This window comes from Pseudorca crassidens, chromosome 1, assembly GCF_039906515.1.
Source record: "Pseudorca crassidens isolate mPseCra1 chromosome 1, mPseCra1.hap1, whole genome shotgun sequence".
Taxonomy (NCBI): domain Eukaryota; kingdom Metazoa; phylum Chordata; class Mammalia; order Artiodactyla; family Delphinidae; genus Pseudorca; species Pseudorca crassidens.
Window position 1 is genome coordinate 173949573 of NC_090296.1, and position 20960 is coordinate 173970532.

Here is a 20960-nt window from a genome sequence, read left to right on the forward strand (position 1 = left end):
CTCCCCTCAGCTGCACTCCAAGGGCAGAAGTACTTTGTTAGTTCTTGTTGGACTTTTTCCTCCCTACCCCCTAATCCTGGCATAACAGCATCTCAGTTTCTAAAGGTTTTTGCCTTCGCAGCCTGGACTTTCAGAGAGAGAGAGCTCTTGTGCTTTTTCTCAGGGTCCGGCTGAATAACTCCACGGTGGAGGGCAGCAGGCTCGGGCTCTGCTCTCAGGCCGTCAGCATCAGAGCTGGGCGTCTTCCCGTGCACGTGGAGTTCACAGCACGCTTTGGGGACAGGCTCGCCAGCTTAAGTCAGGCAGTTTTCTGCGCAGGACTAACCAGCAGCGAAACAGACGTGCCAGGCTCGCTCCCTGATGGAGCCACAGACAGAATCGCACTCGCTGGTGCTAAGGAGAGCAGCAGGGGCAGGGCTGGGGCTGCGGAGGTCAGGAAGGGGCAGCTCCAGGGGAGGGAGCCAGTCAGAGGAGAATCAGGCAGGTACCACAGAAGGCATGGGGCCAGGGGCTGTGACATTTGACCTGGAAGACTGGGCACTTCTCTGGGAAACAAGGCATGGGGTGGGGACAGGTGGAAGGAAAAGAACAGCAGTGGCTTCTTATCGGGGAACTGCTCATTCAGGATCACGGGGCTTTTCCGGGCTGGACGGAGAAGCCAGTCATCTCCATCCTCCCCCCCGCCCCGCCCCGCTCCCTGGTTCTCTCCATCAAAGCTGCAAATCCAGCCGCAGGGGGTTCCAGGGGGGCCACGCTCATTAAACTCACCGTCACACTTGAGGCCTTGCCTCGCCAGGCCCCAGAGCAGGGTCCCACAGTGCTCACAGAAGGTGGGGCTCTTGTAATTGTAGACCTTAAATCTGTGTGGCATGTCGATTTTGAACCTCTCCTTGTGGAACTGAAAGGGAAAAAGAATGCGTGATGGTCGGTGTGTCCCCACTTCCCCACTTTTCACGTCTTAGCAGATACTTCAGCACAGTGAACAGAATAATAAAAACACTGCAGTGCTGTTTATTAGAACCCATAATTTTTACTTGTCAAGCCTTATAGTCATGGCCAAAGAAGACACGAAGCCGTTAGCTCTTCTAGGTCAAGGGCAAGGGGGCAAGTCTGCGGCCTTCCCACAGACGGGCTAAGATTTCAGGAAGAGGAGACCAGGGTTATTTATTTAAATGGGAGCTAAGTAAACGTACTTCCCTTCTTTTTTTTGCGGTATGCGGGCCTCTCACTATTGTGGCCTCTCCCATTGTGGAGCACAGGCTCCGGACACGCAGGCTCAGCGGCCATGGCTCACGGGCCCAGCCGCTCCACGGCATGTGGGATCTTCCCGGACCGGGGCACGAACCCGTGTCCCCTGCATCGGCAGGCAGACTCTCAACCACTGTGCCACCAGGGAAGCCCCTCCCTTCCTATTTTAATATAAATATTTCCTTTTCTCTTTTAACCTAGCGCTAGTGCTTTAACCTTTGGAAGATGTTACATAATGCCTCCTCTAGAGAGATCGGTTTATTAGTGTGGGAGCCCAAGGTGGGAAGGCTTTTCACACTGCTTATACATGAACTGAAGAGACAAGAGGTAGATAACAGTTCTGCCAGGTGCTGTGATAGACACGTTAGACACGTCACGTGTTATCTTTTACATGTGTGATATCTCATACAACCCTCAAAATACCTCTTTTGAAGCAGCCTCTGTTAGTATCCTGCTTTGATAGGTGGGGAGATTCAGCACAGATAGGGCCAGACACTTGTCTAGGACACACAGCCATCAACTGAGCTGGGATATCTATGAGCCTGACAGTCCGAATCTGAGCCCATCCCCTCTTTCACCATTACTCTTCGCTCTCTCAAAATAAATGTGATGGTTTAAGGGATGGAGAGAAGGGAGATGACAGAGGGATGCTGATAGTAGATACAGTGAAGATTTTCTTTTTTAAAGTGTTCTAGAGTTTAAATTCTCCCCTTTAATCAAACTTATTACATTAACAACAACAAAAAATCAGGCACTTTGATTCCTGGCAAGAATACCAATATTCTTGTGCAGCATAAAAAGTTTTATTTACTTGAGACTTAAAGCCTCTACAAAAGTTTTTAATTAAACAATGTCTTTGAGAACATGTACAGTAAAGTGGCCTTATTTGTTAAAGGAATACATATTCTCATGGTGGCTTCCGGTCAGCATTTAGTCTTTAGAATGGCTTAAAAGCTGCCCAGCACTTACTCGAGATATTTTCAACCAAGAAAAAGTGCCTTTCAGAACTCCTATTTCGTAGAAACTTTTCCACATAAATATGAACAAGTGATGTCAAGGTCCAGGCTAGGAGACTTCTACTTCAAATCCTGAACCCAAGTCCAAATGCTTCAAGATGTGTCTGCGAAAGACTACACATCTGTACTTTCCAACACGACAGTCACTCACCCACGTGGGCCAACACTTACAAGGTGTTGAAAAGATGTGCTGTAAGTGTAAAATACATACTGGATTACGACAACTTTGTATGAAAAAAAAAAACAATGTAAAATATCTCAATTTTGTATATTGAGTCTATCCTGAAATGATAATATTGGAGCAGATTGGGTTACATAAAGTATATCGTTAAGATGAATTCCACCTGTTGCTTTTTCCGGTCTTTCATGTGGCTACTTGAAAGTTTAAAATTTGACCTGTGGCTCTCATTCTAGTCCTACTGGACGTTAGCCATTGAAGTTCACAGTCATGCTTACAATTTGTGATTTTGCCAGGAAAGCTGAAGGCATCAGATAAAGGGAGCAGGCGGGCGGGATGAAAAGAGGCACTGTGATTTCAACAACAAAAGCCTTAGTCTGGGAGACTGAGATCCGAATTCTAGTCTGCCAGGTGAAAGTGGCTGACCTTGGACAAACTACTTCAACCTCTTTGAGCCTTGGCAGAGTCACTCATAACAGGAGATTATCCCCTTCTGGCTCTAAATTTTAAAAGACATTCTACTCTGGAAAAACCCAACCGATCTGCTGTCTCTTTGCCTACCCCTTTGCTGGAGAAAATCACACACCCGGGAGATGGCTGCCCTAAACTCAAATGGACTTGCAACTGTGCTTGGCAATCCTGCTGCTTTTCTTGAATCCCCTTGCCCTGCCATCTATGAGATAATTATTTTAGAGCTCCTTCTTCCTCCTCAAAGACACTTGCTGCCTTCTTTCTTCCCCTAGTCCTCAGACTTCATCGAGGACCTAAGTCATCTAAGGGAAGCTCCCTCATCCGTCCTTCCCCAAATCTACAAGCCTACCTTCATCTACAACCATCTCTCCAACTCCTTCCTGTCCGTCAGAGTTTCATGTCCATGTGGCTTTGGACCTCTTCCCTTCTTGCCAAGACTGACTGCTTTGGTTGCCTCTCTCTCTCTGCAGCTCCATCTGCCTCCCTCTCCCACAGAGTAAAGTCTGACTTGCCCCCAGATGATACATCTCAAAGTTCATTCTGAAAGAAATACTTGCCTCTCAATATAAGCATTACATATCTGTTACCCTCCCTTGTCAACGCTCACATCTGCATTTTATAACCATTGCCTCTACTCTTTAACTGTCACTTCTAGCTGTAGATGCCACAGGAGTCGTTCTCACATAATTGATCAGAACTATGCTTTCTGGCCACCTTTCTGTGATGTTTTTCTGGAAAAGGTAGAATCATTAAAATTCTTCTTGTGCTCTCTTATTCATCCCCTAGTTTTGGATCTCAGTAACCATCACCACTGGAGAGGAAAGGGTTTTAGGGTGTGCAAGGAAAAATATAAGCATTCAAATTCAGGCATTAGGAACAAGAAATAGCGGGCTGTAAAATTTAATGTCAGGATAAAAATCATCGTATTTCAGACAGAGAGGAATCTAGATCTGTACCATGGTTTCTCGGCTGTTGATAGCTGATCCCGTGCACTTCGCTATAACCTTATCGATACACTTCTTGTGAATTGCTGCATTACATTCTGAAACGAAATGACTACAGCTTGAGATTTTCAGAAGTTAAGGGACAACTAAACGAAAAGAATGACGATAATACAAAAGAAATCCTTCTGACTTACGTCGACACTGGTAGCCCTGTTTGTTCAGACCCCTGCAATAAAGCACATGTTTGAACATTTATATGGACCTTTGAGTCAACAGTCGTAGCAAAAACATTTAAAAGATGAACAAGATCCCATAGCTTTCTGCCATCACAGAGCATTTTCTGATCTGAAGCACTAGTCTATTATTAGCCAAGAGTGTTAACATGTGCTTTTATTTATTTATTTTTTGCGGTACGCGGGCCTCTCACTGTTGTGGCCTCTCCCGTTGCGGAGCACAGGCTCCGGACGCGCAGGCTCAGCGACCATGGCTCACGGGCCCAGCTGCTCCGCGGCATGTGGGATCTTCCCAGACCAGGGCACGAACCCACGTCCCCTGCATCGGCAGGCGGACTCTCAACCACTGCGCCACCAGGGAAGCCCTGTGCTTTTATTTTAACCTGCTTTGTGAAAAGTCTGATAATTAGATAAATAAGGAGTTGTTGATTTCCCTCCCATTTGCATATTTTCCAAACAAACATGTAGAGATAAAAATGCCTGACCAAAAACGGATAAAGCGGGGGCGGGGGGGGGGGACTTCCCTGGTGGTCCAGTGATAAAGAATCCACCTTCCCATACAGGGGACGCAAGTTCGATCCCTGGTTGGGGAACTAAGATCCCACATGCCGCAGGGCAACTAAGCCCGCGCGCCACAACTACAGAAGAGAAAACCCACATGCCACAGCTACTGAGAAACCCGCACACTGCCGCAACTAGAGAAGCCCGTGTGCCGCAATGGAAGACCCTGCGTGCCTCAACAAAAGACCCCGCATGCCACAACTAAGACCCGATGCAGCCAAAAAAAGAAAAAAATTTTTAAATTAATATTTAAAAAAATGGATCACGGGATCATGGTAGCAAATTTCCACGTCTATGCTTAAAAATTCAATGTCTCGCTAAGCTCAGTACAGATAAGCAAAGATATCTACATTTATAACATTTTATTTTATAACATTTTATTTCCTCTGAGTATCTGAGAATATGTGCAACTAATGAATTCTCAAGCTTAAGACCGAAGCCTGAGTAACATTCACTCTTAGAAAGGAAGGAGGTTCAAGTCATTAGATGAAGACAGTTGATGGAAATCCACCAAAAGTCTACTTGACCTCTGGATACCCTGGTTACACAGGGGTTAAGGAGAGAACACCCCAGAAGAGGCGAGGAGGCTGAGGCCAGAGATAGGAGTCATTTCAAGTCTCCACTCCCCCATAGCCTTCGCTGTGTGTTTACTGAGGGTTGAACCAATCTCTCTGTTTGAGGGCTCTTAAGACACCCAAGAGCCCTGTAAACATTGAAACCCATTAGCTCCAACGGGCAAGTGTTGCCTTTTGCAGACATTAGTAGCAGCACGGTTGGGCTGTTGAGCTGGTGGCGGTTTTGGCTGTAAAACTGTGCTTACGATAAAGCTCTCTCCTTCTTCTTTCCCTTCCCGCTCACCCCCATAAGCCTCCCATTTAATTGGAAACTGAAGTCCTTGGAACCTTTCCTAAGGAGGCTGGTTTCCTGGCTCTACAAGAGTTATATTATGAAAATGTTCTAGAGAGTCACACCCTTTGAACCTTCTCCATCCAGGTGAGGCCACTGGAAACTCTCAGGTGGTTCCTATTCCGGCACACTTCCCCAAGGTGGGGCATGCCAGACCTGGTGGATCGAGAAGATGCGACAGAATGCATAACTTGAAGCTTGGAGTGCAATGCTGAGTTACCATACCAGACAAACTCATGGCAGACGGAGCAAAACGTGGGTTGTGGGAAAAAGGTGGCCGTGAACTCATGGCACTTGACGTGGTGGACCTTGGCCTGTTTGATGGCTCCTCGGCGCTGGTGCAGAGCAAAGAAGCCTTCGTTCTCGAATTCACTCATGTCCTTTGTGTCTGCAGGAAGAGGACAGGGGACAGAGTGACATTCTGCCATACGACTGTCAGAGCTTGGGGGAGCGGGGCTGGGGGAGATGGGGAACGGAAGAGACTGACGAGGAATGAGACAAGCCTCGAGACCAGCAAACCCCAAGTGCTTTTTTTTTTTGAATTCTATTTATTTTTTACACAGCACATTCTTATTAGTTATCTATTTTATACATATTAGTGTATATATGTCAATACCAATCTCCCAATTCATCCCACCCCACCCCTCACTTTCCCCACTTGGTGTCCATACGTTTGTTCTCTACATCTGTGTCTCTATTTCTGCTTTGCAGATAGGTTCATCTGTACCATTTTTCTAGATTCCACATATATACGTTAATATACGATATTCGTTTTCCTCTGACTTACTTCACTCTGTATGACAGTCTCTAGGTCCATACGTGTCTCTACAAATGACCCAATTTCGTTCCTTTTTATCGCAGAGTAATATTCCATTGTATATCTTTATCCATTCATCCGTTGATGGGCATTTAGGTTGCTTCCATGACCTGGCTATTGTAAATAGTGCTGCAATGAACACTGGGGTGCATGTGTTTTTTTGAATTATGGTTTCCTCAGGGTATATGCCCAGTAGTGGGATTGCTGGGTCATATGGTAGCTCTATTTTTAGTTTTTTAAGGAACCTCCATAGTGTTCTCCATAGTGGCTGTATCAATTTACATTCCCACCATAGCACAAGAGGGTTCCCTTTTCTCCACACCCTCTCCAGCGTTTGTTGTTTGTAGATTTTCTTTTTTTTAAATTTTTTTGCTGATTTTTTTAACATCTTTATTGGAGTATAATTGCTTTACAATTGAGTGTCAGTTTCTGCTTTATAACAAAGTGAATCAGCTATATATATACATATATCCCCATATCTCTTCCCTCTTGCGTCTCCCTCCCTCCACCCTCCCTATCCCACCCCTCTTGGTGGTCACAAAGCACCGGGCTGATCTCCCTGTGCTATGCGGCTGCTTCCCACTAGCTATCTATTTTACATTTGGTAGTGTATATATGTCCATGCCACTCTCTCAGTTTGTCCCAGCTTACCGTTCCCCCTCCCTGTGTCGTCAAGTCCATTCTCTAGTAGGTCTGCGTCTTTATTCGTCATCCTTGCGCAGAGGCCATGCTAATCTTCTCTGTATTGTTCCAATTTTAGTATATGTGCTGCCGAAGTGAGCACTGTTGTTTGTAGAATGATGGCCACTCTAAGTGGTGTGAGGTGATACCTCATTATAGTTTTGATTTCCATTTCCTAATAATTAGTGATGTTGAGCAGCTTTTCATGTGCTTCTTGGCCATCTGTATGTCTTCTTTGGAGAGATGCCTATTTAGGTCTTCTGCCCATTTTTGGATTGTGTAGTTTGTTGTTTTAATATTGAGCTGCATGAGCTGTTTATATATTTTGGAGATTAATCCTGTGTCCTCTGATTTGTTTGCAAATATTTTCTCCCATTCTGAGGGTTGTCTATTCGTTTTGTTTACAGTTTCCTTTGCTATGCAAAAGCTTTAAAGTTCCATTAGGTACCATTTTCTTTATTTTTGTTTTTTATTTCCATTACTCTAGGAGGTGGATCAAAAAAGATCTTACTGTGATTTATGTCACAGAGCGTTCTTTGTATGCTTTTCTTTAAGAGTTTTATAGTGTCTGGTCTTACATTTAGGTCTTTAATCTATTTTGAGTTTATTTTTGTGTATGGTGTCAGGAAGTGTTCTAATTTCATTCTTTTACATGTAGCTGTCCAGTTTTCCCAGCACCACTTATTGAGGAGATTGTCTTTTCTCCATTGTATATCTTTGCCTCCTTTGTCACAGATTAGTTGACCACAGGTGCATGGCTTTATCTCTGGGCTTTCCATCCTGTTCCATTGATCTATTTCTGTTTTTGTGCCAGCACCATACTGTCTTGATTACTGTAGCTTTGTGGTATAGTCTGAAGTCAGGGAGTCTGATTCCTCCAGCTCCGTTTTTTTCCCCTCAGGACTGCTTTGGCTATTCGGGGTCTTTTGTGTCTCTATACAAATTTTAAGTTTTTTTTCTAGTTCTGCAAAAAATGCCACTGGTAATTTGCCACTGGGATTGCATTGAATCTGTAGATTGCTCTGGGTAGTATAGTCATTTTCACAATATTGATTCTTCCAATCCAAGAACATGGTATATCTCTTCAACTGTTTGTGTCATCTTTGATTTCTTTCATCAGTGTCTTATAGTTTTCTGAGTATAGGTCATTTACCTCCTTAGGTAGGTTTATTCCTAGGTATTTTATTCTTTTTGTTGCAATGGTGAATGGGATTGTTTCCTTAATTTCTTTCTGATCTTTTGTTGCTAGTGTTTAGGAATGCAAGAAATTTCTGTGCATTAATTTTGTATCCTGCAACTTTACCAAATTCATTGATTAGCTCTAGCAGTTTTCTGGTGGCATCTTTAGGATTCTCTATGTATAGTATCATGTCATCTGCAAACAGTGACAGTTTACTTCTTCTTTTCCAATTTGTAATCCTTTTATTTCTTTTTCTTCTCTGATTGCTGTGGCTAGGACTTCCAAAACTATGTTGAATAACAGTGGTGAGAGTGGACATCCTTGTCTTGTTCCTGATCTTAGAGGAAATACTTTCAGTTTTTCGCCATCAAGAATGATGCTGGGTGTGGGTTTGTCATATATGGCCTTCATTATGCTGAGGTAGGTTCCCTCTAGGCCCACTTTCTGGAGAGTTTTATCATAAATCGGTGTTGAATTTTGTCAAAAGCTTTTTCTGCATCTATTGAGATGATCGTATGGTTTTTATTCTTCAGTTTGTTAATATGGTGTATCTGAAGAATTTGTGTATATTAAAGAATCCTTACATCCCTGGGATAAATCCCACTTGATCATGGTGTATGATCCTTCTAATGTGTTGCTGGATTCTGTTTGCTAATATTTTGTTGAGGATTTTTGCATCTAAATTCATCAGTGATATGGGTCTGTAATTTTCTGTTTTTGTAGTATCTCTGTCTGGTTTTGGTAACAGGGTGATGGTGGCCTTGTAGAATGAGTTTGGGAGTGTTCCTTCCTCTGCAATTTTTTGGAAGAGTTTGAGAAGGATGGGTGTTAGCTCTTCTCTAAATCGTTGACAGAATTCACCTGTGAAGCCATCTGTTCCTGGACTTTTGTTGGAAAATTTTTAATCACAGTTTCAATTTCATTACTTGTGATTGGTCTGTTCATATTTTCTATTTCTTCCTGGTTCAGTCTTGGAAGGTTATACCTTTCGAAGAATTTGTCCATTCTTTCTAGGTCGTCCATTATATTGGCATAGTGTTGCTTGTAGTAGTCTTTTATGATGTTTTGTATTTCTGCAGTGTCTGTTGTAACTGCTTTTTCATTTCTAATTTTATTAATTTGAGTCCTCTCCCTCTTTTTCTTGATGAGTCTGGCTAAAGGTTTATCAATTTTGTTTATCTTCTCAGAGAATCAGCTTTCAGTTTTATTGATCTTTTCTATTGTTTTCTTTGTTTCTATTTCATTTATTTCTGCTCTGATCTTTATTTCTTTCCTTCTACTACCTTTGGGTTTTGTTCTTCTTTCTCTAGTTCCTTTAGGTGTAAGGTTAGATTGAGATTTTTCTTGTTTCTTGAGGTAGGCTTGTATAACTATAAACTTCCCTCTTAGAACTGCTTTTGCTGCATACCATAGGTTTTGGATTGTCGTGTTTTCATTGTCATTTGTCTCTAGGTATTTTTTGATTTCCTTTTTGATGTCTTCAGTGATCTCTTGAGTATTTACTAATGTATTGTTTAGCCTCCATGAGTGTGTGTTTTTTACCTTTTTTTCCCTGTAATTAATTTATAATCTCATAGCATTGTGGTCAGAAAAGATGGCTGATATGATTTCAATTTTCTTAAATTTACTGAGGCTTGATTTGTGACCCAAGATGTGATCTAACCTGGAGAATGTTCCATGCACACCTGAGAAGAAAGTGTAATCTGTTGTTTTTGGATAGAATGTCCTATTAATATCAATTAAATCTATCTGGTCTGTTGTGTCATTTAAAGCTTGTGTTTCCTTATTAATTTTCTGTTTGGATGATCTGTCCGTTGGTGTGAGTGAGGTGTTATAAAGTCCCCCACTATTATTGTGTTTCTGTCGATTTCCTCTTTTACAGCAGTTAGCAGTTGCCTTATGTATTGAGGAGCTCTTACGTTGGGTGCATATATATTTATAATTGTTATATCTTCTTCTTGGATTGATCCCTTGATCATTATGTAGCGTCCTTCCTTGTCTCTTGCAACATTCTTTATTTTAAAGTCTATTTTATCTGATATGAGTATTGCTACTCCAGCTTTCTTTGATTTCCATTTGCATGGAATATCTTTTTCCATCCCCTCACTTTCAGTCTGTATGTGTCCCTAAGTCTGAAGTGGGTCTCTTGTAGACAGCATATATATGGGTCTTGTTTTTGTATCAATTCAGTGAGCCTGTGTCTCTTGGTTGGAGCATTTAATCCATTCACGTTTAAGGTAATTATCAATATGTATGTCCCTAACCATTTTCTTAATTGTTATGGGTTTGTTTTTGTAGGTCCTTTTCTTCTCTTGTGTTTCCCACTTAGAGAAGTTCCTTTAGCATTTGTTGTAGAGATGGTTTGGTGGTGCTGAATTCTCTTAGCTTTTGCTTGTCTGTAAAGCTTTTGAGTTCTGCATCGAATCTGAATGAGATCCTTGCTGGGTAGAGTAATCTTGGTTGTAGGTTCTTCCCTTTCATCACTTCAAATATATCGTGCCACTCCCTTCTGGTTTGTAGAGTTTCCACTGAGAAATCAGCTGTTAACCTTATGGGAGTTCCCTTGTATGTTATTTGTCATTTTTCCCTTGTTGCTTTCAATAATTTTTGTCTTTAATTTTTGTCAATTTGATTACTGTGTGTCTTGGTGTGTTTCTCCTTGAGTTTATCCAGCCTGGGACCCTGTGCTTCCTGCACTTGGGTGGCTATTTCCTTTCCCATGTTAGGGAAATTTTTGACTATAATCTCTTCAAATATTTTCTCGGGTCCTTTCTGTCTTCTCGTTCTGGGACCCCTATAATGCAAATGCTGTTGCGTTTAACGTTGTCCCAGAGGTCTGTTAGGCTGTATTCATTTCTTTTCATTTTTTCTTTATTCTGTTCCATGGCAGTGAATTCTCCCATTCTGTCTTCCAGGTCACTTATCTGTTCTTATGCCTCAGTTATTCCACTATTGATTCCTGCTAGTTTATTTTTCATTTCAGTTATTGTATTGTTCATCTGTTTGTTTGCTCTTTAATTCTTCTAGGTGTTTGTTCCTTAATTTTTCTAGGTCTTTGTTAAACATCTCTTGCATTCTCTCGATCTTTGCCTCCATTCTTTTTCCAAGGTCCTGGATTATCTTCACTATGATTATTCTGAATTCCTTTTCTGGAAGGTTGGTTACCTCCACTTCATTTAGTTGTTTTCCTGGGGTTTTATCTTGTTCCTTCATCTGGTACATAGTCCTCTGCCTTTTCATTTTGTCTATCTTTCTGTGAATGTGGTTTTCATTCCACAGGCTGCAGAATTGTAGTTATTCTTGCTTCTGCTGTCTGCCCTCTCCTAAGTACTTCTTAAGGTTGGTACAATACGAAGCATCTTACCTTAATTCCATAACAGGATTATCAGGGGGTGTATTGTTATAGGATTGGAACCATGAGGCTGGATTACTGGCTTGACCCTTCACTCCTCTTTCATGACACTGAGCTATATCCTCTTTCAATTTTTAAAAACAAAAGTCAGAACATTCAAGGTATTTACCAGCCTCTCCTATTCACTGTCAATGATGATTCAGCCAGAAAAGGCAGGAAGCGGCAAATACTTTACCTGTAATTCTAGAGAATAACGTGGTTACTGACAGTAAGTTGGAAACGACGTTTTTTTTTAAGGTCCCAGGATGCTTTGTATCTGGTTGTTTATGGACAAGAAAAAGTAGGAGGGAGCTAGCCAGACTTCTGAAGACAAAAGAACTTTGGGAAGTTGTTCATGCTCTGGTTCCTGAGGCCCACAGTAATCAGAGGCACCAGCCATAGATTACACAGGTCAATGTGGAAAGGGCCAGAGATGAACAGATCACTGCAATTAAAAAAATAAAAATGTAATCCTGGATGTTACCTAGTCACCTACATCAAATCATCGCATTCACATTTCTTCAGTTCACCCTGGGCTCTGGATATTGGTGAAGGTACTTTGGGTAGTAACTGTCCACAGTGCCCAATACCCAAATGACATCTTCCCAAAAGGCTGGTAGAATTCCGAGAATACCAGTGAGACTATCAGCACTGGCTGAAGCCCAGGCCCAAAGAAAACACACAACAGCAAGGCAGTCGTGGTTTAATAGCACGATCGAAACTCTAGCATGTGAGACAGTGTGACATGGCGAACAAGAAAGAAATAACAAAAATAATCATCATCACTAAAACAAGGGTAATGAATTTAATGATTATAGTTCCTATAACCACGATTTTAAGTAGCTTGAAGATTCTTGGATGACTTATTCTATTTATTTTTTCCAAATACAAAACTAGGAGGTTTAACGAGAATAAGGGGCTCATGTTTCACAAGTGAAAAGAGTTCACAATATTTAAACTAAATTATTTCCATCCTGGCTAAGCCATGGCAGAGAATGGACAACACACTTGAGGCAAATGTTCCTGCCAAAGTACTTTAATTTCCCCACCCCTTAGCGTGGCCAGACTAGAAACACACTGGGTGGACAAAGGTGGGGCATGGAGGTGGAGACCTCTCCCCCAGGATGCAGCCTAGTCTCAGGACTCATTTTAGGACAAAAGTCTTCTCCACAGGGCTCCACAGGTCTGTTTTACGGAAACTCCAAACTTCCAGATATAAAGCCTTCCTAATAAAGAGCTCCTTAGATAGGGCTGAATATTTTGCCTAATACTTCATTAGGCAATTTAAGTCTTTTTATTAGGAACTGGGTCAGAAATAAACTAGGCTTGGTGAATAAGGGATTAAATTTAGGGTCACTAAGGCAACTGCCTTCTTCTTCAAGTTCTGGTTTAAGTGTAGAGATCCATTTACAACTTGGGACTGGCATGGTAGGCCATTTGTCAGTAAGATTTGACTCATTTTTATTTTGATCCAGATGTAATAAAATAAAATAAAGCATAAAATTACTTTTAAATTCAGGGATGGAAGTGGATTATTCTGGGAACCCTATCTGTATTACTGTAAAAAAATTATATATATATATACATATAATTATGTAAAAATTATATATAGTCTAATACATAAACTATTATATAATAGTACAGACTACATATAACTATATATTTATAAATAGAGTCTGTATTAGAATATAACATTGTACATTTAAAAAACGCCAGAGTATTAAAAAGGAATTCATTCCCTTGCTCCTTCCTGTGATTTCCTTTATCCTCTGACCATTTCAATCATTACAAGAAAGTAAATGTATAAAAAACTCAGAATTTTAAACATTCTCCTTGTATTTACTGTTTATTTCTGAAGTAATTTGGTCTTCCGTTTGTTTATTGGCTTGAATAAGTGCGTTGGTTTTTGTATGTTTGGTTATTTCTTTTATAGTAATGGCGCCCAATCTATTTATTTAATCTGTCACTTGTTTGTAGTCAGTTAAATCACAAATATTTCCTGGCCATCTATGAGCAAATTGTTGTGCTGAATGGTCTAAAGAACTACGAGACATCACCCCTAATTCTGAATGGCTAATAGCCCAGTCAGGAAGACACGGCACTCACACAAAGAATAGACTTGGAGATAAGTACACACCCATATTTTTTAGGAGGTAGGAAAAGGAATTACAAAAGAGGCCATGAACAGGCAGCTGAAAAATTAAGAGGAAAACTTGAATAATATTACATCAAGCAATCCGAGAAAGAATGGGTTTCTCAGCGTTGACTGAAACAGAGGTGTCAAGGGAATTGAAGGTTAAGACACATGCATTTGTTTTGAGGATTTGTTCTCTTGGAGAAAGCCATTTAGCAGATTGGTTGAAATATAAGCCAGACTCTTAGGGTTTAAGAATTGACAGAGTAGTGAAGAAACAGGGACTGATACATTAAACTACTTTCTCAAGAAATGTGTCAGGGAAGGAAAGGAAAGAAAAACTCATGGAGGTTAAAACATTTAAAAAATTTTTCTTTTCAGGTTGGAGAAGATGGCTTAATTATGTATGTCTTGGCAATGAGGCAGAAACCAAAGAAAGACAGAAAAGTTGAAGGTGCCAGAGTGGAAGTGTGACTGATGTTACAGAGCTGCTAGGGGTGAGAGCCAGGAGACCAAGAAAGGGAGGGACTTTCTCCGAGGCAGAAGAGCAGGAAGAGATGCAGGACGAAGCAGCTGAATCCTAAAGTGCAGAGACACACAGAAGACGTAGTCTCTCCCAACTACCCTGGAGGTAAAGCCAACCTTCAAGAGTAAGAGAAGATCAAGACACCTTCAGCAACCAAAGAGTATGGGCAGGTTTGGAATAGCCACTGCGTGGGAACCAAAAGAAAATAAAAGGAATTTCTAAATGCCAGAGTGAGTCCAACTGAACAGTTCAACAAACATTCATCGAGTACCTCCTACGTACTCAATGAAATAGGAATATGAATGAAATCATGCCATTTGCAGCAACATGGCCAGACCTAGAGATGATCATACTAAGAGAAGTAAGCCAGACAGAGAAAAGACAAATATCACATGACATCGCTTATATTTGGAATCTAAAGAAAAAGAAAGACACAAATGAACTTATTTACAAAACAGAAATAGACCCACAGACATAGAAAACAAACTTACGGGTTACCAAAAGGGAAGGGGGTGGAGGGATAAAAATAGGAATTTGGGCTTAACATATTCACACTATTATATATAAAACAGATAACCCACAAGGACCTACTGTATAATACAGGGAACTATACCCAATATTTTGTAATAACCTGTAAGGGAAAAAGATCTGAAAAAGAAAGTATATATTGGGTTGGCCAAAAAGTTCGTTTGGGTTTTTGTGCAACTCCTTACGGAAAAACGTGAATAAACTTTTTGCCCAACCATACATATATACACGTGTGTGTGTGTGTGTGTGTGTGTGTGTGTGAGAGTGATGTATATAAAATAGATATATATATCTGAATAACTTTAATGTACACCTGAAACTAACACAACATCGCAAATCAACTATACTTTAATAAAAAAAGATTTTAGGAGTAGTAGCATTTGATCCATTGACACAGCACTTTGACAACAGGATATAAACGCAACAGGAAGAACTGACGGGCTATCACAGGCACCAAGCACACTGCCTGTGAATGTAACTTCTGTGAACGGCATCTGTGTGTGAGATGGAAGTGAAACTCTTTAGTGATGCGTTTTTTCCCTGCTTGTTCCTAAAAGGATTTGAGGTGACTAATTTGAAGCATTAGTATTTTGCTACTATAGTGTTATAGAAAATATTTATTGGTTTCTTATTTATTTTGTATTCTACTGATGGTGTGACAACTTGTTATATCACATCATTTATACACAGTGTGTACACACAGAGCAACACATTAGCAGAGCCTTTGGTGTTTACATTAAATTCCCAAATGAAAATACAGACAGACTAGAAAAGCACTGGGCATACGAATTCACACCATTTAAAAACGAATGCTATAAATGTTTTCTATTTCTATGTGGATCTGGCCCCACAGAGTGTATATTCAACTCATGCTTGAGCACCACTGGGAATTTTAAGAAAATCCCTTGTGCTTCTATCTTCTTTGCTCTCAGAAAAGCAAAGTGAAATAAGTTGCAAAGGAGAGGAGACATGCCCGCCACACCCCCAAACAGGAATAAGAAATGCCACTTGCCACTCATTTCCAGAAAGTATCTTGCGTTCATTAGCATTCGGCCTTGAGGTTTCAGCTCTAACTGGTGTAAGGAAGGAAAGAAACAAGGGTCAGAATGTGACACAAGTGCTGAGTTGAATGACATCACAACTGGCGGGTTTGGTGATGGCAGGAGATCCCCAGCGCAGGGCCCACCCCTGTTCCCTTTCACTTAACTTACCCATATTATCATCAGACTAGCACAGCATCCATGAACATAGGCTTTCTTTTATTAAAACACCTCAGCAACTACCTAATTTGACTTGGAGACCAAAACATCCTTAAGGAAGAAACCAAATTCTAAAACAGATTCTATGTGACTTCCTTGCCCTGCGCTACAGCTTATCTTAAGAGTTGTAATAGGGTAGATTCATATCTTGATGGTGACAAAAGAATCATGGAGGCTGGGGACTAGCTCACTTGGAGAACAAGTAGGTTCCCTTTGGAAGGAAAGAGAAATCCTGCTTTGAGGATGCCTGAATACACTTGCCCCTAGGTTAATCGGATATTAAATGGGAGTGGCCTTTTTCTTTCACACAGAGAGCCTGTTTCCTTTGGAAAGTGCTGGAAATTTTCACACTACTAAGGGAAATTTTAATTAGATTGGTCGAGGAAGGGATTTAAAAAAACATACTTCAGGACTTCCCTGGTGGCGCTGAGGTTAAGAATCCACCTGCCAATGAAGCAGACACGAGTTTGAGCCCTGATCCGGGAAGATCTCACATGCCGCGGAGCAACAAAGCCCGTGCGCCACAACTACTGAGCCTGCGCTCTAGAGCCCACGAGCCACAACTACTGAAGCCCACGCGCCTAGAGCCCGTGCTCCGCAACAAGAGAAGCCACCTCAACGAGAAGCCCACGCGCCGCAACGAAGAGTAGCCCCTGCTCACTGCAACTAGAGAAAGCCCACGCACGGCAACGAAGACCCAACACAGCCAAAAAGAAAATATAAACAAATAAATAAATTTAAAAATATATATACACACATATATATTTCAGTATCATTATGTAGAAGGGATGATGCAGGAAATCATGTGATGTGACATAAGGGGGAAAATGGCAAATCTGACACAACCTGACCACTACTGATTATACAGTAAACTGTAACACTGTACTATAAATATGCTAAAAAGAATACGAAGGTGAACTGCAGGGCACTGCCGATCATTACATCCAGGGGTAACTAGAATAACTGAAAAATAGTAAGAAGGGTCTGGTCAAAGTCAGGACTGAATATGAATCATGGCTAAATAATTCAAGGTCATGGTGACCTTGTGCCTGTCACCAGACCTTTAAAGATCTCGGAGAACTGACATAATAGTGATGTTGATGTTACAGCATCACTACTATTAGAATTTTATGATGTGACAAGCCTGTACTGCTTGGTTACCTACACATTCTCATGCAAGCTTAAATGGATTAATGAAGAGAGAAGTGCTTTTGGCAACAAGTATATACACCATTATTTTCTGGTTTATGGAATAATAAATAAGGAGGCAAAAATAAAGCTAGAAGAGCAAGGGAACAGGGGGTCAGTCCCAAAGGAAGTGGCAAAAATTGGTACCAGGTGACTGCAACCAATATTACCAATATTCAATACCGATATTCAGGAATTAGTGGTGATGGAGGAAATTAAACCAGTTAGCTGCTGGAAGAACAACATTCACAGAAAGTGACAGTCCATTATGTTTTTGAGAGTGAACAGGAGATAACCGCACCAACAGGGAAAATCTTGGGACAGCAGAAGGAAAAATCTTAATGTTTGGAAACTGGATGGTGCTTATGGAAGTGAGAGGCAATTCTGAGAAAATCGTTTTTGGTTTTTTTTTAAATAGAGAAGCTAATTTTAAGAAAGCAGACTGCAATAGAAGCAAGGGAAACTATAAGTCCAAAGCAACCTGTTGACCTTTAAACATTATAAATAAAAGTGAACTAACAAATAACCCTGAAAACAGCAAAGGTGGAAAATGTAAGAAGGTTGCTAGTAGTTAAATGAGGATCCAAGGGCTTAGGTCTCAAAAATCCCAATATGCAAAAAGTGTAAGAAGTCTGATAAGGATAAAAATCAGAGAAAGTCGAGGCAAGAAATCAAATGCAACTTTAAGAAATACAAATAGAAAAGCAACTTGTCAGTGATGCTTAACAAAAGAATTTTTAAAATAGTTATCCTCTCATTAATTGAAAAGGAAATCAAATAGCCTGCTACTTAAAAAATTAGAGATTTGGTGACTCTTCCCTTTTTTTAAAAAAATGGGGCAGAAAGTGGAAAATAAATGGGAATGGGGGAAAAAACTGAGGAAAACTTTCTCCAGTTTCTCACTTCTTTCTCTGAGCCTAGCCAAATGCTCCCATGATTCAGTTGTACCTACAGCCTCACCCCCTCACCTACCGGGTTTGTATAAACCTTTAACACTAAGCCACATACCTGTGACATTATCCACTTATTTAAACTCTTCCTACTTGTATAACTAGCTACCCAAGAGGAATTCTGCTGAATGCGGAAGTTCTCAACAGACACACTGAACTAAGTTATCTAAACACATCTGAGCATAGGGAACTTTAAGAAAAAATCTTGATATATCTTTATCTTTAAAGATTACTTTAGTGATACAAGCAAAGATACATGTACTTTCCTAAAAAGTACCCTTTTTTTTTCAGATCAAAAATACGTAATTGACACAAAAATCTAGGTTTTAGGCTTGTATCATTCCCATTTTGAAACCTGTGACCTGAAGATCTTTTGGCTGGAGTTCTTAAGAACCTGCACAAAGCAGAAAGGTAAGAATCTCCTTTGCATAAATGATACAGACATGTGAAAACACTCTGTGGGTTTCAGACCATGTAAAAGCAGTTTTTACTAGTATATTTTCTTCAATTTTTGTACCCCAGAAATTTTCATTAGAATTTGTTATGCTTTCATATTTTACTTCTCCCTTTAACTTTCTAAACATTTGCTACCAAAATAGTTATAATCTAAGTTTTCAAAAACTTGGTGTGGTAACACGGATTGTGTATAATGTACTTTTTAGAGTAAAGTAAGCTAAGTGAACAAATTACGGCTAAAAAAAAAAATTATAGGGATTGAGATATCAAACATTAAACGGATCTTTGCTCTCTCTTCTCACTTATCCACCCATCATCTTATCTAAAATATTTTATCAAGGTATCACATAGGTTCCTAGATATCTTGATATCTACGTGACGCCTTGATAAATAGGCCACAGGTAGGTTCCCAAGTTATGGAAAATTTGTGATATTTCCAAGCTTACTTTAACAGTTATAAATAAGGCAATAACAGTTCTTCATAGCTAAGAGACCTTCTTCCCCTTACATAAGAATCAAAGAGATCTGAGTAAACCAGTACGTTCTAAGACTGCAATGAATCATCATTATCATTATCAAGCCACCCGTGAGTCCGTGGTAGGGAGTCAGTTTACTTAAGGCCAGTGTATCATACCTTCAGGATGACACTGAAATCTTGAGCTAGTCTTCAACTATGGTTCTTAGCACTTAATGGAATATACACTTAAAATAAAGCTCACAGCTTGGCTATTTACCCATATTTCTGTCTTCCCATTGTTTTTCCTACATCTCTCGGCCAGGGAGTAGAGCTCCACAGTTGTTTCGGATATTAGGTCCACATTTTTGCCCTTTACGATGATCTGCATTACTCTTCCCTTGTTGATATGGGCGTCAAAAGTGCTGTCCCAGGGAGGGTACATGGTTGGCTTTTTCTGGATGTACATCTGCCCATTCTCTAGGAACAGAAAGATATGTTCTCATTACTCCCTTAACCAGCCCTGGGAAATAATTCAACTCAACAGTGACACCTATTCCCTCTGCTCTCCGGGATATATCAGTCTGTTGGGAGAACAAAAATAACACGTAAAGGAATTAGAGATTGATCTGAAAGATACAGGGGCATAATTTCAGGCTTACAATGAGTGCTCCTTTAAAAAGATATTTAAAACTTTTCCATTTGACATAAATACACTAAGAGGCAAAACCTTTAAAACATCATGAGCCGTTATTTCCTTCCCTCATTTGCAAATGAGGATATATTTTACATAAGCCATGCACCCTAAGCAAAAATTAACAAGTATTCCGGAGGGGTGGTGGTCCCCATCCCCAGAGCCAGTGAAGCCGGCTGTAGACCTGCAGGCTGGTGGGGGTCCTGGAAATGGTTAGTAACAGGAGCCAAGGTCAGGATGATATAGTTTAAGGGAACTTCCCCAGAACCACCAGGCGACTGGACTTACTCGTGGGATTAAGCAGTGTTGTCCTATCTCTCATCCATATTGGATTTTCCATAGTATTTGTTCTTTAATCATTTCAGGAGCGGAAAACTGCAGCTGTATTTCAGTGTGTGTTTCTTGTGATCATAAGCACACAAAGTGGCAGATTTAGCAACGCAGAGATGTTGATAAAGCAAAAGGAAAAATTCACTTAAAACAGGGCAACAAAGCAGTTCTGAATCCTGATTCTCTCCGGCGCATGATGCTAAAAGCAGAATGGGCATTTAGCATTTGCTAAATTATTCTCCGGGAGGTATACAAGGATTTGAAGAAGCTGAGACTTCAAATTTTAGGTAAACCTGGCTATTAGCGGTATAAACTCTGACAGTGTTGAGCGTGGAATAGGAAGGGGAAGATTTTTATGTCTTGTTTAAAAGAAATTTAACTCAGGATCGGACTATAAGAAAAAGCAACGGCAATATTAGTGATCGGAGTAACGTTTTACTTCCACAGGCTTGAAGCCACCCCTCATAATTCCTTTAATTCCTCCCAACCACAACCATTCTCCACACCCCGAAAAAGGACAGAAATTCCCACGGCAAGGCATTTTTTACACCTTCATTCAGTAATGTTTGCAATCACTTAAAAAGGGAGCCAGAACTCAGGCTCCTATCTATTTAAAGTGGGTTTTGCCATTTTCAAAGGCTCCCAGACGGACAGCACTGTGTCCTGTTTGTCCCTGTTCTACTGCTTTACGTAAAATGCAGCCTCACACCCCCAAGACTGAAATGTGCTTAAACTCTAGAGAAGTAATATTTGAATGATCACGTTCAGAGTGATTTCTTTTCCGAACAAAACTAAAACAAAATCGACACCCCAAA

General features: G+C 40.7%; 1 protein-coding gene and 1 non-coding gene across 6 annotated transcripts in view; both read right to left on the reverse strand.

Moving 5' to 3' along the window:
• PRKCQ (protein kinase C theta) overlaps nucleotides 1-20960 on the reverse strand; it is a 159505-nt gene that overhangs the window by 87473 nt on the left and 51072 nt on the right. The window contains exons 2-8 of one of the 5 annotated variants that reach the window (XM_067700745.1): nucleotides 20104-20216; nucleotides 19402-19601; nucleotides 15827-15887; nucleotides 5783-5945; nucleotides 4052-4083; nucleotides 3870-3955; nucleotides 769-898 (exon numbers count right to left, since the gene is read on the reverse strand). In XM_067700745.1, coding sequence (XP_067556846.1) covers nucleotides 769-898; nucleotides 3870-3955; nucleotides 4052-4083; nucleotides 5783-5945; nucleotides 15827-15887; nucleotides 19402-19601; nucleotides 20104-20155 — 724 coding nt within the window. In that variant the 5' untranslated portion in view covers nucleotides 20156-20216. Of the gene's footprint in view, nucleotides 1-768; nucleotides 899-3869; nucleotides 3956-4051; nucleotides 4084-5782; nucleotides 5946-15826; nucleotides 15888-19401; nucleotides 19602-20103; nucleotides 20217-20960 lie in introns of those variants that run through there. The other 4 variants (XM_067700752.1, XM_067700736.1, XM_067700770.1 and 1 more) reach the window with 4 other exon arrangements.
• Nucleotides 7051-7158, reverse strand: LOC137207239 (U6 spliceosomal RNA). Its single transcript, XR_010934996.1, has one exon. It is a non-coding gene; the product is annotated as a U6 spliceosomal RNA (small nuclear RNA).